The sequence below is a fragment of the Hevea brasiliensis genome, chromosome 13 (assembly GCF_030052815.1).
Source record: "Hevea brasiliensis isolate MT/VB/25A 57/8 chromosome 13, ASM3005281v1, whole genome shotgun sequence".
Classification (NCBI taxonomy): domain Eukaryota; kingdom Viridiplantae; phylum Streptophyta; class Magnoliopsida; order Malpighiales; family Euphorbiaceae; genus Hevea; species Hevea brasiliensis.
In genome coordinates, this window is record NC_079505.1 from 87,589,063 (window position 1) to 87,604,796 (window position 15,734).

At 37.3% G+C, this 15,734-nt stretch overlaps 2 protein-coding genes across 4 annotated transcripts; one reads left to right on the plus strand and one right to left on the minus strand.

The window, feature by feature from the left end:
• Nucleotides 1-210: 210 nt before the first annotated feature.
• On the minus strand, nucleotides 211-3,470 carry LOC110662199 (uncharacterized protein At3g49055). 2 transcript variants are annotated; one of them, XM_021821094.2, is made up of 5 exons: nucleotides 2,333-3,467; nucleotides 1,374-1,450; nucleotides 1,135-1,246; nucleotides 917-1,033; nucleotides 211-668 (listed from the first exon to the last, which is right to left on the minus strand). In XM_021821094.2, exons 1-5 carry the CDS (start codon nucleotides 3,323-3,325, stop codon nucleotides 315-317), a joined length of 1,653 nt encoding a protein of 550 aa, XP_021676786.2. In that variant the 5' UTR covers nucleotides 3,326-3,467; the 3' UTR covers nucleotides 211-314. The 2 variants fall into 2 exon arrangements, with proteins under 2 accessions (XP_021676786.2, XP_021676787.2); XM_021821095.2 differs by having other exon boundaries at nucleotides 609-748; nucleotides 2,333-3,470.
• Nucleotides 3,471-3,713: 243 nt separating this feature from the next.
• LOC110662198 (uncharacterized) lies at nucleotides 3,714-12,269 on the plus strand. Of its 2 annotated transcripts, none has more exons than XM_021821093.2 (10): nucleotides 3,714-4,058; nucleotides 5,478-5,700; nucleotides 6,030-6,166; nucleotides 6,401-6,445; nucleotides 6,524-6,577; nucleotides 7,214-7,318; nucleotides 7,429-7,632; nucleotides 7,839-7,924; nucleotides 10,399-11,438; nucleotides 11,557-12,269. In XM_021821093.2, the coding sequence occupies exons 2-10, from the start codon at nucleotides 5,520-5,522 to the stop codon at nucleotides 11,829-11,831; spliced, it is 2,127 nt and encodes a 708-aa protein (XP_021676785.2). In that variant the 5' UTR covers nucleotides 3,714-4,058; nucleotides 5,478-5,519; the 3' UTR covers nucleotides 11,832-12,269. The 2 variants fall into 2 exon arrangements, with proteins under 2 accessions (XP_021676785.2, XP_021676784.2); XM_021821092.2 differs by having other exon boundaries at nucleotides 3,714-3,966.
• The last annotated feature ends 3,465 nt before the right edge of the window (nucleotides 12,270-15,734 follow it).

Genomic DNA, 15,734 nt, shown 5'->3' on the forward strand with positions numbered 1-15,734 from the left:
TACATCCATAACGCCAATATATGGAGAGAGCTAGGGATAACAATACGCTAGCATTTTCAGGTACTCATCAAATTTTATTGAAAATGGTTTTAATAGTATATAATTAGATTCAAAATAAATTGTTATATTTAAAATTAATAATATTTTTTATTATTTTATAAATATTTTTTTTGTAAATAATTATTTTATCAATAAATAAATTAAAAAAAATAAAAGAAAAGAAGAAAGGGGTAAGAAAGAAATGTTACAAAGTATCAATGCCCTCATCTGAAATAGGGAAGTAATATAAATTATTGTAAGCTCACAAGAATATGTCAAAGACTATAATGAAGCAAGGCTTGCATTTCTGGTAGCATCCGTTTCACATTCTGGTCTCTTTCATTCGCATTACTAGCTGAATTCTGTTTCAGAGTTCGCCACGGCCAACATATATGCCTCACTCTACGACGGCTACGCTCCCTGCTCTCTGCTTCTTCTAGTTGTCTCCTTAGCTCCTCAATCCGCTCATGAAGTCCTGCAGCCCTACTGTCAGCCAGCTGCAGTGATTTCTCTGCTGCTGCTTGGGCAGCCATTGCAGCACTTGCAAGTTCTTCTTTCAGTTTTAACTTGCCATTTGATATCTCTAAAGCAGTCTTCGTTCTCTCCAGTTCTTGCTTCAGTATCAAAGTCTGATCAACCAACAATGATTAAGCATTGGAGTTTAAATTATCAGGCTTTTGGCATGTAGATAGACCAAAATCTGAAACGTCTATGAATAGAGCACAGAACAAACAAAGTTCTCTCAGAAGTATTCTAAATGAAAACTTCACATGCGGGGTGAAATAAATGTCCTAGAACTAGGAACTGCTAACCAGTAGAAAAATCAACACTATATGATATGAAGAGAAGTTATGTCAAGCAGAGAAATAGAATTTACCACTTTTTCACGTTCTTCAAGCTCTTTTTTCCCAGCTTCAACTTCCAACTCACAGGCTTCCCTCCATCTATCAACCTCTGCCTCAGTTTCTTTTATTCCCATTAGGAGTTCCTCTAACTTTTAATGATAAAATAGAAGAACGAAGTCAGTAATGAAAGCAGCATGATTCAGGAATGCACAAGGAGTGGATTCCATTTTTAAATTAAGCAGAAGATTACATTTTGAGCTAACACCCTCTCCCTTTCTTCCAACTCTTTCATGTATAGTGTGTTTTCTGCAATTTGTTGAGCTTGTTTTTCTGTAAGACTCTGTAGTCTTTCAGCATCTGACCTGGCACCAGAACAACAATTAATAATTACAATGAAGTATGCAAAACAAGACAAGTTTATTCACAGGGGCCTAAAATGTGAAGATAGTCTCGTGATTCTTTTTGCCACCTAACTTCAAGACAAAATACCTAGACTCTTCCAGCGATCTCCTCAGTTGAGTGATTTCAAGTCGTAAATTCTTCATTATTCTCTCTACAGTTGAGGCCTGATAAGGAGAACCATGGATATCAGATCAATGAAAAACATATGTAACAAGAATGTTTTCTTAACTCATTTGCCCACAGAGATAGAACGCCTGACAGTCCACACTGGGACAGTTATCCAGGTAAAATTCATTCATCTGCTTAATTCAAGCTAAAAGCTTCATTAAAAGAATTTTAATAGTTTTATTAGCCATTACAAATTAGACAAAATAAGAATTTGCAATGAGCATGTATAAAGCAAAAACTGAATGCCCCAATTAGAAAACAGCCATATTACATGAAGCTCTAGTGGGGCTAATGCTTTAGAAATATATGAACAAGAGCATGAAAAGTACTATTCATCTCTTAATGGTGTTATGAGAACTTTCTAAAAGATTGTCAGAAGTATTGCCTTACCATACAAATGCTTGTCTCAAATGTTTGCACCGATTGTAGATTGTGTGCAGCATCTCTTTTAAAGAGAATTGTCAAGAATCATATAATAGAATTGAGGTGTCTTTGTAGCATGACATACTGGCCATTTCTCGCGGCAATAAATACACGTATTAGCTTATATATATATATTTTGCCTTCATTCCAACTAATCAAATTTCTTATTCTATCTTTACATTCATATTTATTGGTGTTGTAAGACCATTGTATGATCCATAATAACCCACATTTCAATGTTCGATATGTGGAATCAAAGCAACCACTTCTACATTGTGGTTTTAGATTTTGAGCGTAACTATTTAAGGCATCCATATTTCAGTTGAATTAGAAGCTTAGCAACAAATATGCTGACATCTTTGTAAAAGGGGGAAAATGAAAAAACAAGCATAACCTACTCTAAAATCTCAAAAAAAAAAAAAAAATGAGTTTGGATAGTGTAAAATCATACGTACCAGACTAACAACCTCTTCTTCACACTCGCTACTATCTGATTTAGTACTGGCAGTAGTACTAGCGGGAGTGGCAGTAGTGTTAGCTCCTGAACTCTCCACTGATTGCTCAGTACTCCCACTTCCCATCATGAAGCCAAACCCTACTCTCTGCAACCCCCTCTCTGCAATTTGCAACAAAGCCACCCTCCTCTGCTCAGTGTTCCCTTTCAACTTGTTCAAACTCTTCTCCACTGCCTCCTTCTCCAACAAGGCAACCCTTAACAAAGTATTGATATCGCGATTCTCCTCTGTCAAACTCACTAGACTATTCTCCAATTCCCTTATCTCAATCTTCTTCCTCTCCTTAAACTCATTCACTTTTGATTTTGCATCGTTTGCTAACCTTGCAATTGGCTCGAATTCTTCCCAAATTGCCCTTGATCCACTGTCTAGTTCCATTTCTACACTACCCTCATCGTTATTCATCTTCTCAATCACTTCCTCATCATCGACACACTCTATGATTCCGACCAAACAATCTTTCACTGGCCTAAGAGAATCCAAAGTCTTCAAAAAAAGCTGATTCTTCCCTTCCACCTCCTTTATCTTAAATTCCAACTCTTCAATCGTCCCCTTGACAGCTTCCACTTCCTTTCCAAGTTCTTCATTTCTCAATGATTCCTGATCGATTGTTTTTGCAAACTCGTCTTCCCTTTCTTTAAAAGAGATCTCAAGTTCACGAATTTGTCCTTGAAGAGAGTCCCTTTCTCTCGTAGTTTCATTGATAACTGTTTTGAAATCGACGTTGTGGTCCAGTGCCTCGTCTCTCTGCTGCTGGACAAGAAGGAGATTTTCCTCCATAATGGAGTATTTCGATTGAAGAGTCTCATAAGATTGGCGGAGAGACTGGAGCTCAGCAAGAAGATCATCGTGATTGTCTATTTGGGGATTGATTGGGGAATCGGTGCCGTTGATTTGCGGTTGTTGGTGGTTCTCGGAGGTGGTGGTTTCCATGGTCCATAGAGTACAGGATGATTAGGGATCTTCGAGAGAGAGAAGCTAATTTAAAACCTACCAGTCAAATGGATTGGAGGGAAAGAAGGTCAGGTGCCCAGGTGAGCCTGTATGAGTTTTGGCGGGCAGCGCGCCATGGTTTTCTTTACGTGGTTTGCTTTAGCCTGGGAACTATGAATTGTGGATTTGGACTGCAATATATTATCGGACTATATTGAGCCGATCCGTTTCTCAGGCCCAATAGTTACTACTGCAGTATTATGATGGGCCTATTGGACTCGTTCATTGGATCTAATTTGTCCTAAAGCCTGAAGCGCGCGTGTATCTCCCACGCCATACGCATTTATTCTTATTATTTTTTCCTGTACATAAAAGATTAAAGAGGGTTCCTTTTACCCCTTCCGAGAGAGTATTATAATTTTCTCTTACAATTCGCTCCCTTTAAACTCTCTCTTCTTTTTAATTTTTTTTTTTTGTCCTTCTCTTTTCCTAGTTCTCGGCCGATCAACTTTCTCCCGATTTCTCGCCGATTTTCTCACCCTCCAAACGCTCCCTAATCTCCTCTCCAGGTGACTCTAAATCCCTCCGATCGCCAGAGATTTTCTCTGCCTCGCTATCGATTCTCTTTCTGCCCTCCACTGGTACGCTAGCCGATCACTCCACTCACTTTTTTGGCATATAAAGCTCTATACGTATATCTTCACCATCATGTTTTGATCACAGATCAAGCAACGTAATCGCTAGCAAGCTTTTCTTTTTATGCTTTCTTGTTTTACTACTTTGTTTTGTACTTTTTTTATTCATTATCTATGTGTGCAAATGTTTTTCCATGTCTTAGCTGCGAAACTAGGTGCACACAGAGAGTTTTAAATTATATTTTTTATTATATTATTTTAGAAAAGTGAAATTCATCGTCATTTAGGTTAATAGTCGCATTAGGCTCTGTAACTCATATCATAATTTTTCTTTCTTGCTTTGGTAAATGGAAATTTTAAGTTTCGAACTTTAATCTTCTATGCGGTTTGTTTCATGCATAATCATACGTACCTTGTGCTACTCTTGTTTTTGTGATCTGGTATAGAATATATCGAATTTTACTTGCTTAGTGAATTTCTCCATAAATTTTGTGTGTTTTGCCATGTTTTGTAGCTTTGACAATGCTGGACCCTGTTGTGGTTTTAAAGATTTGATCTTTATCTGTTTTGTATTAGCAAGTTTGTTATTATTATGGAACTGTTAATTTATACCTAGTTTCCTTCGTTATTAGATTTTTCTATATGATAGGTAGCTGCCGGGTATGATAGGCTGAACATGTTCATTATTTTTGTATTATCCAATTTAGCATCTTGTTTCCTGAAGGTATAAGGAAGCAGGAATATAGCCATATATTTGTGTGTTTGTGCATTTGCTTCTCTGAACACTGAGCTTTTATCTTTACATGAGTGGATATAACATTTCTCATTAACTCTATAATATACCTCAATGCAGGTATGATAATATCTATTTTTCATGCTCATGCTTCTTGTAGAATTCTGAGTTGGACATTGATGTGCCCTCTGAATAGGTCTTGTAGTTTGTAGGCAAAATTACTTATTTTTCAGAATTTATTCTGTCATCTGTGAAAAAAGATGGAATCTTAAAAAAAACAAAAAAAGAAAGAAAGAAGCCACATTAACTAAAAAGTGTAGAAAAATTTCAATGTTAGGGGGGCCTTATTGTGTGATTTTCCTAGTGCATGGGCTAACTACGGAAGTTTGGTGGTAATTAGGATGTCTCAGGAGGCAGATTGGCTATTGTTTATACATGTGAAATGCTACCAATTAGACTGTTTTCCATGAATCTTCCTCGCACCATTCAGTGTGAGGCATACAATTGAGCTTTAAGAACTTTCATTTTTTAACACATAGAGAAGGAGGACAACATTTTCCATGAAAAATTATGGTTGTATTTCAAAGTCTATGGGATCCTTACAAAGAGTTTGGAGACCCTATGTAGCTTTTGTTCCCAGTTCTTCATTGTTAGATGCTGTGTTCATTGCCAAATTGGCTCAAAAAATTGCGACATTGAAGAGATTGTTAAGAATTACTTTTTGCTTTGTGCATTCATCTAGTGCTTGTCTAGATTTTAATACAAGCATTGGTCTTTTGTACAGTGGCTTTCAGTGAGCTACTAGTTTTGGCTTTTGTGTTCATAAATGCCAGTTGCAAAACTCAAGGCCTCAAACAACACAGATGTGATGAAAACAGAGAAGGGAAATGATTCCCTAGATGCATTTATCAGGCAAGCAATTGGAAAAGAGCCTTTTCTTTCTTTCTCAAGGGCTGGTGATAGCCCAGTACAGTGGATGCAATTACTACATGCCCTAGATCAGCAAGGTACTTGCAAATTTTGCAATGGTTTTAACTGATCTCTCATAGAATTGAATGGACTCTTTTTGGAGAAAGGGTCTCAGTCAATATGAATGTAGGATTAGGGTTGAGGAATTCCGTCAACATCTTAGAATTGATGGTGTTTCTGCAAAGGAAACAATGGCTGTGCTCTGAACTGATAATGTGACTCAAACTCTCTGAGGCAGTTTTTGCCTTTGCTTAGTGAAACAGTGACAAAAATATTTTTCATGAATAATCAATAGGTCATGGTTATGATTTGGCCTTTTTTGATGTTAAGCCCGTGCATTTTTTTCTATTACCTCTCCTTCTCTCAGATCTCCCGGGGTGGCCCTTGCTCACTCCTCTGAAGGTGCAGATGCAAAAGTGTGAAAAGTGTTCCCGAGAGTTCTGTTCATCCATTAACTACAGAAGACACATACGTGTGCACCATCGATTGAAAAAACTTGACAAGGTTTCCATTCTTTCTTGCAGTGTATTTGTATCTTTATTCTTTAATTTTGGAAACTGTTTTATTTATTGTTCTAAGGCATTTTGGAACTTGAAAAATCTGGTTAACAGATGCTGGCTTGATCCTCAGTTCTGTTAATCTTGATATACTTTTTAGCAAAAGTTGCTTCTTTAACTACCTTTCTTGTTGTTTTTCATCCTTTGGTACCATTTTTAACAGACATTTTACATTTTCTAGGATTGTTCCAAAAATAGGGATCTGTTGAGAACCTTTTGGGATAAGGTAAAAATTTTTCTCCTTCGGAAGTTTGATTTTAGGCCTTTGACTTTTTATCATTCTCATCAACTTGTTCTTTTGCAGCTTTCTGAGGATGAGGCGATGGAAATTTTATCATTCAAGGATGTGACATTGGAGGTATTCTGTTTATATTCTATATCTGTTTGCACAAGTGAGGCTCCAGTTAGACAAGTAGAGCACATTAGGTTAGAGGATAGAAAGAAAAAAAGGGGTAGACCTAAATTGACTTGGAGGAGAGTAGTACAACATGACCTAGAAGTATTACACATTTCTGATGATTTAACCTAAAATCGTTTATAGTGGAGAAAGTGAATCCATTTAGCCGACCCCAAATTTTTGGGATAAAGGCTGAGTTGAGTTGAGTTTATCTGTTTGCACAAGTAAAACTTGCAATAGTATGTCTGGTTTACCGGACATCAGAATCTGTTTCTGAGTTTTACTTATTTGATGCTGCAATATATTTCAATTGTCTGTTTTAAAATTTTTCTTTCCAATTTTTCCATTGCCAATGTTGAAATTATTTCTAAATATCTCCTTCCCCCCCCCCCCCCCCCCTCTCTTTCTCTCTCTTTTTGGGGTGGTAGGGGTGGGGAGATGTTTAAAGTTGTAGGTAATATAAAAAGACATTAGTGTCCTTAGTTTATTTTGTTTATTTAGGCATTCTAACAGCATTGGCTGAAATTGAATTCATAATTCGTGCATGTCCTTGACTATTGTGTGAACAGTTGTTTCCTTCTTGTAATTACCTACTAGGAAGTTCCAGGCTCTTCAATTGTAAAGTCATTGATGGCACTTGTTCGGAAACCAGGATTTTCTTCTCTTCCACAATATTGTTTGAGGGCTGGTTCTGCCCTTTTGGTAAGAAAACATACCTCTCTTTGTTCATTGTTTTAGCTTCTAGATTTAATTTGTTTCTATCTCCCATGTACTTTACACTTAAGCATATGGTATATGTAAATTCTTCTCAGGATATTATCCAAGGTAGGCCTTCCAGGTTTCCTTTGTCTTCTGAGGAGCTACTCAGCATCCTTGATGATGCAAGTGAAAAAACATTCATGTGTGGAACAGCTGTATCAATGCAAAAATATATTTTTGATGGGGAAGCGGGGAAGATTGGTCTTGAAACAAAGAATTTGGTCGCTTGCACCAGCTTTCTGGTGGAACAGAAATTGGTACCTTTTTCTTTCATTTTTCATTCTTTCAAGTTATTTTCAATTATTTCCTACATGGCTTTGGAAGTTCACTCACAGAAAGTGCTGATATGCACTGCTCTTGCTGTTGATGTATCATGATAACTGCGCTTGAGCCTAGGCAAAAGGCTATGTGAAGTATCAGTGTATATCGTGACTAAATCACTATTTTTTGTGTCTGTATTCAGGTTAAAGCTTGGCTTGCTGACAAGGATGCTGAATCTTTAAGATGCCAGAAGTTACTTGTGGAGGAGGAAGAAGCTGCACAGAGAAGGTTGCTTTTGGCTTTGTTCATTCGTCACTTTGATTGGCATTGATATTTCTTGTCTTATTGCATCTAAATAGTGATCTTGTAATCTTTTTTACTTTCATGATGAATATTTGTACATCTGCAATGATTTGAGCAAGGAGTAGAGAAAGGAAATGTCAAGATCTCAATCAAGTTAGGTGCATTAAGGATAAAGAAGGAAAAGTGTTGGTGAAAGATGAGGACATTAAAGAAAGATGGAGAAATTATTTTAATGATCTCTTTAATAATAGTCAAAATGGAAATAGCGTGAATATAGATTATAGAACAATAGAAAAGAATGTAAATTATACTAGAAGGATTAGATCTTTAGAAGTAAAGGAAGCACTTAAGAGAATGAAAGTATGTAAAGCCTGTGGACCCAATGAAATACCAATTGAAGTGTGGAAGTATTTGGGAGATATGGGAGTGGCATGGTTAACTAAATTATTTAATAAGATTCTAAACTCAAAGAAAATGCCTGATGAATGGAGGAAGAGTATTTTAGTACCTATTTTTAAAAATAAGGGAGACATACAGAATTGCTCAAACTATAGGGGAATTAAACTCATGAGCCATACTATGAAGTTGTGGGAGAGAGTTGTGGAGCATCGACTACGTCATGATACTTCTATCTCTCTCAATCAATTTGGTTTCATGCCCGGTCGTTCAACTATGGAAGCGATCTTTCTCATTAGAAGCTTGATGGAGAAATATAGAGATGGGAAGAAAGATCTACACATGGTTTTTATTGATTTGGAGAAGGCTTATGATAGTGTTCCAAGAGAGGTCTTATGGAATGCGTTAGAACAAAAGAGGGTATCTATTAGGTATATACAAGTATTGAAAGATATGTATGAAGGAGCAACTACTATTGTGCGCACAGTGGGAGGGGACACAAGAGATTTTCCGATCTCAATTGGATTACACCAAGGATCAGCCATAAGCCCTTACCTTTTTACATTAGTTTTAGATGAAATGACGAAACATATACAAGAGAGTATTCCTTGGTGTATGATGTTTGCGGATGATATTGTTCTGATAGATGAGACACGAGAAGGAGTCAATAGGAAGCTAGAACTTTGGAGAAGTACTATAGAGTCAAAGGGTTTTAAGTTAAGTAGAACGAAGACAGAATACATGCATTGCAAGTTCAGTGAAGGCCAAACTGGTGATAGGGAAGGAGTTAGTTTGAATGGAGTGGCACTGTCCCAAAGTAATCACTTTAAATATCTAGGCTCAGTTCTTCAAGTAGATGGGGGATGTGAGGAGGATGTTAGTCATAGGATTAAAGCCGGATGGTTGAAGTGGAGACGTGCCACGGGAGTTTTATGTGATCGTAAGATTCCCAATAAATTAAAAGGAAAATTTTACCGCATGACCATACGACCGGCTATGCTATATGGTAGTGAGTGTTGAGCACTGAAAGAGTCGTATGCATCTAAGATAAGAGTTGCAGAGATGAGAATGTTAAGGTGGATGAGTGGCCATACTAGACTAGATAAAGTCCATAATGAAAGTATTAGAGAAAAGGTAGGAGTGGTGCCAATTGAAGATAAGTTGAGAGAAGGGAGATTGAGGTGGTTTGGTCATGTGAAGCGTAGACATACGGAGGCTCCAGTTAGACAAGTAGAGCACATTAGGCTAGAGGATAGAAAGAAAAAAAGGGGTAGACCTAAATTGACTTGGAGGAGAGTAGTACAGCATGACTTAGAAGCATTACACATTTCTGAGGATTTAACCCAAAATCGTTCAGAGTGGAAAAAGCGAATCCATATAGCCGACCCCAAATTTTTGGGATAAAGGCTTAGTTGAGTTGAGTTGAGTTGAGTTGAGTTGCAATGATTTGAGCAATGGGCATTAACGAATCTACCTTGGATGAATTTTAATTTTGGATTGGAGCTGCTCATGTTGGTACTAGTTTACAAGGTGGCAAAGCAAGCGGACCATAGGCAGCCCTTTTGTGCGTAGAAAGACAGCGAATGCTAGATTGCATTGGAAGTTTGCAGATGAATTTTCTCATTTCATGAAACATACAATTGACTTAAATTTTAGGGTGTGCACACGTGTATATGAATAAGAAACGTGGTTGATTGAGAGAGTGGGAGACACACACAAAAATGAGAAATCCGACTAGGAGTTTTTTGAAAAATAAAATTCTAAAGCATGAGGTATTAGGATACCCTCAAAATGGAAAGGACCTTAAAATTCTCAACTGTGTTATTTCTTCATTTTCTTAAGCTCCATAGAAACCTACTTTCTTTTTTTTAAAGCCAGACTGTTCTTTGAACTCTTCTGGGGTAGTTTTTGAATTACCAAAGTGTTTCTTGAGCTTGTTAAAACCTAAGATTTGCCTCACCTTTAAGATTTCTTCTTCAACATAGGACTCATCTGGGAAGAGAGTAGATTCTGCAATTTGCTTGTCTAACCAAAATTTTAAATTATCTGTAAAATGTCTGCAGACAAGCTGAGCTCTTGGAGAGGAAGAGGCAAAAAAAACTCAGGCAGAAAGAACAGAAAGCTAAGGAGCACAGACAAGAGGAGCAAGCAGATCTTAATGCATGGATTGATAATACTGTGGAGGCTGTGCCTTCAGCTGAACAATCCTTCCCTTTGATTGCATCTGATTCTGGTATGAATGGTCTGGAGGCACTGCCAGATCATGTTCCCTCATCTTTTGAGCCCTTCCAACTTCTGAGCATGGATGAAGATGTGGATTTGGAAATTCAGACAGGGTCTGGCAGTGATCCTGGCACTAGTCGTAATGTTGAAAGACAGACAGTACAAAGAAATAGTCGTAGGCACTTAGTGGTTGCACATTGGCACTTGTCTGCAAAATCACAATGGAATTATGTGCCAAATGGTTTCCATGCAAATCAGAGTTCTCAGGCACCAAAACTTAGTGCCATGCAGAAGCATGGAAATTACAGGGACTCAAAATCGCTGCTTTCAATCAATGGCAATAGGAAGTGGAGCCGAAAACCTAAACCAGATTATAGTGGAGACGTTTTGAAAACGAGAGTACAGAAACAAGCAATAAGCCTGCCAGATCACAATAAGAAGCATGAGGTTCTGATTGGTTCTATATCTGTTGCACTTGGAAACTGCAGCCAACAGGAAGGTAACAATTTGGACGGAGCCAGAGATGATTTTCTGTCAGAGCATCAAATGCCAAAGAAAAACAATGTTCAGGATAAGCACAATAGACCTGATTCTGCTCACTGCAGTACAAATCGGTCAACAATAAAGCTTTGGAGGCCTGTGAGTAGAAATGGAATCAAAGGTCCAATATTAGTTGAAAATGGGGATAGAGAATCTCAAGTTGATGGGATTACCGGTAAGGGTGACGATTATATCCCACCTAATGGAAACTGTCTTAGTTTGTGTTCTGTTGACGATGATCATGGTGGAATGGGGAACAGTTTCCCACTCCTTCAGGGGACTCCACATCCCGGAAGCTTGCACTTCTCGTGCCAAGCAGCAAAAGCATTTCTTGCAGAGAGTAAGTGGAATTCTTTATACAGATAATAGTCCTTTTACTACCATAAATAACTTATTTTCTGCTGTTGTATGTTCATTAACTTTTGCTTTGCTCATATAACACTATAAATCCCATGCAGGGTGGAAGGAGGCAATTGCGGCTGAACATGTCAAATTGGATCTGTCTCCAGACTTAAAATCTTCAGAATGTATGGAGATTCAGAATGAATGTCTAGTAGATGTAGCTCAGTCATCAGATACTAAAAAATGCATTCTTGGCAATTGGGAGAATCAGCTGGTTGGTGTGGGGGTGCATGAGTCTTCAACTACTGGAGCCAGTAAAGCCAAGTTGAGAACAAAGCCTGATAAAGGTGTCAAGTTAAAGTATATACCCAAGCAGAGAACAATCTCCTAATAAAGATGAAGAGAAGGGGATTTCTTTCTTTCTTTTTGGCTTTTTGTTTTACAGATGTGCACAGTTTAATGCCATTACATTCTTAGCAGAGGTTCCAGTTTTACCGAAGGTCTTCTGTCAGCAATATTGAAGAAAGCTCTTTTTTTTTTTTTAAAAAATTTTTCTCTGAAGTTATTTTTGTCAGAAAATACTTTAGTTGTCATAGCAGATTAATTAGTGCGTTAGCTTTGGCGTAATTGTCGAAATTTTTCTGTAATAAATATTGTCAAAGTTCCCTGGATTTTTTTTCTCCAGACTCGGCGTCAAAATGGAGTTGCAAGTGTATCCAGTCCATCTGCTAGGGGTTCATTTAGTTGTTGTTATTTATTTTTAACTTTATTTGAATTGGCTATTCATTTATTAGTTGGCTTTAGTAATAACAAGCTTATTTTTCGGCCATCTGAACTCTTTTCTTACAATGGCAAGGATGTCGCACTGGTTTCTTAGCAACCCTCTCCAGTCTTCACGCGGTAATCAATAGGCTCATTGCCGCACCTCTGAAACGCTCTGTGCACCGTTAAAGAATCTGAAAGTACCAATCATGCCGAGCTAGGTGCTTTATTGTATTATTTTGTATTTTTGTACCATAAAGCGTGTTGGAGAATTTTAAATCATAGAAAATAAATAATAAAAATAATATCTTCGAAACTAAAATTTTATCAAATTTTAATTTTGTTAATTTTTTGGTCAATTTTTATATTTGAAAACTAATCCCTCTATTACAAAATTTTAATTAAATTGATTTTTTAAATTAATTTTTTACATTTTAAATAAAAATATTAATTTTTTAATTTAAAAAAATAAAAATTAAGTATAATTATATAAGAATTTAATTGATTTTTTTTTACCACTCCAAATTTTTAAATTTATTAGTTTGTGAGTAATATTAATATTTTATTTTATTTAAATTTTAGGAAATTATTTGAAATTTTTCGGATTTTTGAAATCGGGTTTGATTTCCCGAAAATATAAAACTTTGATGATTTTTAAAAATTAATTTAAAGATCACGTGGCAAAACTAAAAATATATTTGGATTCTACGAATTTTTCAGAGTTTTCTAGAATTTTTTCGGAATTTTTGGACCTCATTTTCAATCCCAAGGCAGATAAAAATTCAAAATTTTATATCCTGAATCGGACTGACCGAATCGAACCGGATCGGATCTGACCGGTGGAATCGGACCAGCCCTTTTCTTTTCTTGTTCTTCCCTTCCCCGCGCGTCCCAACCTCTCTTCCTCTCTCTCTTGTTTTCTCTCTCCTCCCTCCTCCCACGCCGCGCCGCCGCCGCCACCCAGCCCTCCCCACCTCGCTGGCACGCCGCCCCAGCCTTCCCCCACCGCCGGCTGACCTTCCAGGCGACCGAAAACGACGCGCAAAGAGGTGCAATGCGCAGCGCGCCGTTTCGGCTTCTCGGTCAAAATCCGGTCGATCCGGTCACCGATTGGGCCAGGTCTTGTGTCAAATACCATCTACACCGGAGCTTTCCATAGACACTAAGAACACCAAAATCCATCGAGCGGTTTGCCCAATTTTTGTCCGGGAAGTTTTAGCTAATTTCGACTTTTTGGCTAGATTTCTCGCAAACCATGAATCCCACTGGAAAACCGAGAGTGCCAGAGCGCTCCACTCGTCGAGAGTTTCGCGGCAATATAAATTTCAAAATTTTCCGATATCATTTTTCGGTGGGTCCATGAAATTTCGTAGTGTTTTTCCGAGCATTAAATGAGCTTAGAAAATTTCGTAAAAAATTATATACTAACCCCCCGTGTTGTGGGCTTCGTGTAAGTATCTTCAATTATCGAAAATTCGACAGTTGCCCTGGTCTGTAAATTTTCAGTCAGACAGACCGGCTACCGAAAAAGTCTTGGAATTGGATCGAGATTTTGGCTACCTCACTGTTGTCAGACGTCTCGAGCGTGTCCCCGGAGTCGGAATCGGAGTAGGTACACCCGAACCTTACTTTTTCGTAATTTTCTAATGCTTGAATGGGATTAAAAATCCATAAAATATTTGTGGTTGCTCAGAAAAATATGATTCTTTTTGCATTAGCTTAGTAATATTGCTAAGGACCGCAGGGCAAAATTTTAGAATTTTTAGAGCTTATTTGGGTAGTTTTTACAAAAAGGGTTAATTATAAGGACTAAACTGTAATTTTACATATTGTGATTGATGACTGTTTAGATGGGCCCAGGAGGGGCAGTGTGATGTGATTGAGTTGTGGATATATGGTTTGTGGATATAGAAGTATGTTTTAAGCCTTTTTGCAGGTTGGGTAGGTCCTACGTATGGAGGATACTCTGTCGGATTTTCAGCAGGACTTAGGACATATTTGATCTTTTCTTGGTTTGTATTGAGTCAATTGTATTAAATAATTGTATTAAAATTATCAGGTGAGCCGGGACAGCCTTCCTCTTCCACCCAGCTGCCACAGTGACTTCGGTTGAATCTGTGAGTAAAATATTAATTTTAATTGTAATTTCGATATTATTTTATGTTCAAGCATGCCCATACATCACTTATATGTATATATCTATGTAGTTAAACTCTAGGCACATTTTATGTTGCATTCACAACTGTTAAAGTGCCATGGATGTTGTTGTGGTAATTTGGAGCAGTGTGCGTAAGTTGACGTGCGTGTGTGTGGTGTTGGCTATGGACAGGACGAGTAAACACGGCTTGAGATCTTCGCTGAGACCTGGTCTTTCGGGGTAAACACGGCTTGAGTTCTTCGCTGAGATCCTGATTTGGTTTATTAAGCGAAAGTCTGAGCTTGAGTTCTTCGCTGGCACAGTTTGGTTTAAGATGGCTGTATAGGGGATCAGCTTCCATATATGTATTGTTTGACATTATCGGGTGTGTGAGTGCTCTAAATTACCTTTTTGCTGTTATGATGTGAAAATATTGACAATGTTGCATTTCACTCTACAAGATGCATTAGCTTTAGATAGCTATAGAGATTATGGTTAAAATTAATATTTTACTCTCTAAGTTGAACACTCACTCCTGTTCATTATTTTTCCAAGCTACAGGAGGATATTTATTGTGGTTAACTTACTTTTCTTCTTCGCAGGTCGTTTACTAATATCTGTATAATTCTATTAAGTCTTAGAATTTCCGCATGTGTTAGAAACATTTATTTGAATTGGGTCTGTAATATAATTATCATGTTGAACATGTAAACTTATTATATACATGTATATTTGACTGGATGAGGGAGCTGAGCTCCCATTTATTTTTGTGACATTTGAGCATGTGGAGGGTGAGCTGAGCTCCCCAATTGATTATATATTGTGTTTACAGGTCGGGTGAGTCAAACACTCCCTGTTGAAAAGTCTATTTTATGGTAGGACTCTGTCCGGTTAAATTCTTTAAATTGAGCTCAAATGGGCCTTAGAGTTGGGTTGAGAAATAGTTAGACTTACTACAGGTCTCGGGAGCTTTAGGCTGGCCCAGATCCTAGTGCCGGTCCGACCCATAAGTTGGGTCCTGACATTTTTATTGTAAATGATTTATTTTAAATAAAGTTTGGATAAAAAATTTTAATTTTTAAAAAAATAATATTATTGTATAAAATTTTAATTTTTTTTCAAAATAAAATTTATAAGAAAACAAAATTTTAGATATTTTTTTTATCATGTATTATTCAATTTTTATCAATAAAATAAGTCTCCATAAAAATTTATCTGACCGTCTGTCCCACGCATTGCTACAAGAACAAAACACTGGCCGAACATTTGTATAGCTAATTCTGCGTTTGGAAAAGGAAAGAGAGAAGGAAAATGGGAGAAAAGGAAAGAAATTTTGAAGCCCTAAAATTATTTCTTCTCTGCGTTTCACAATCCTATTGTTCCCATTTTCCCTTC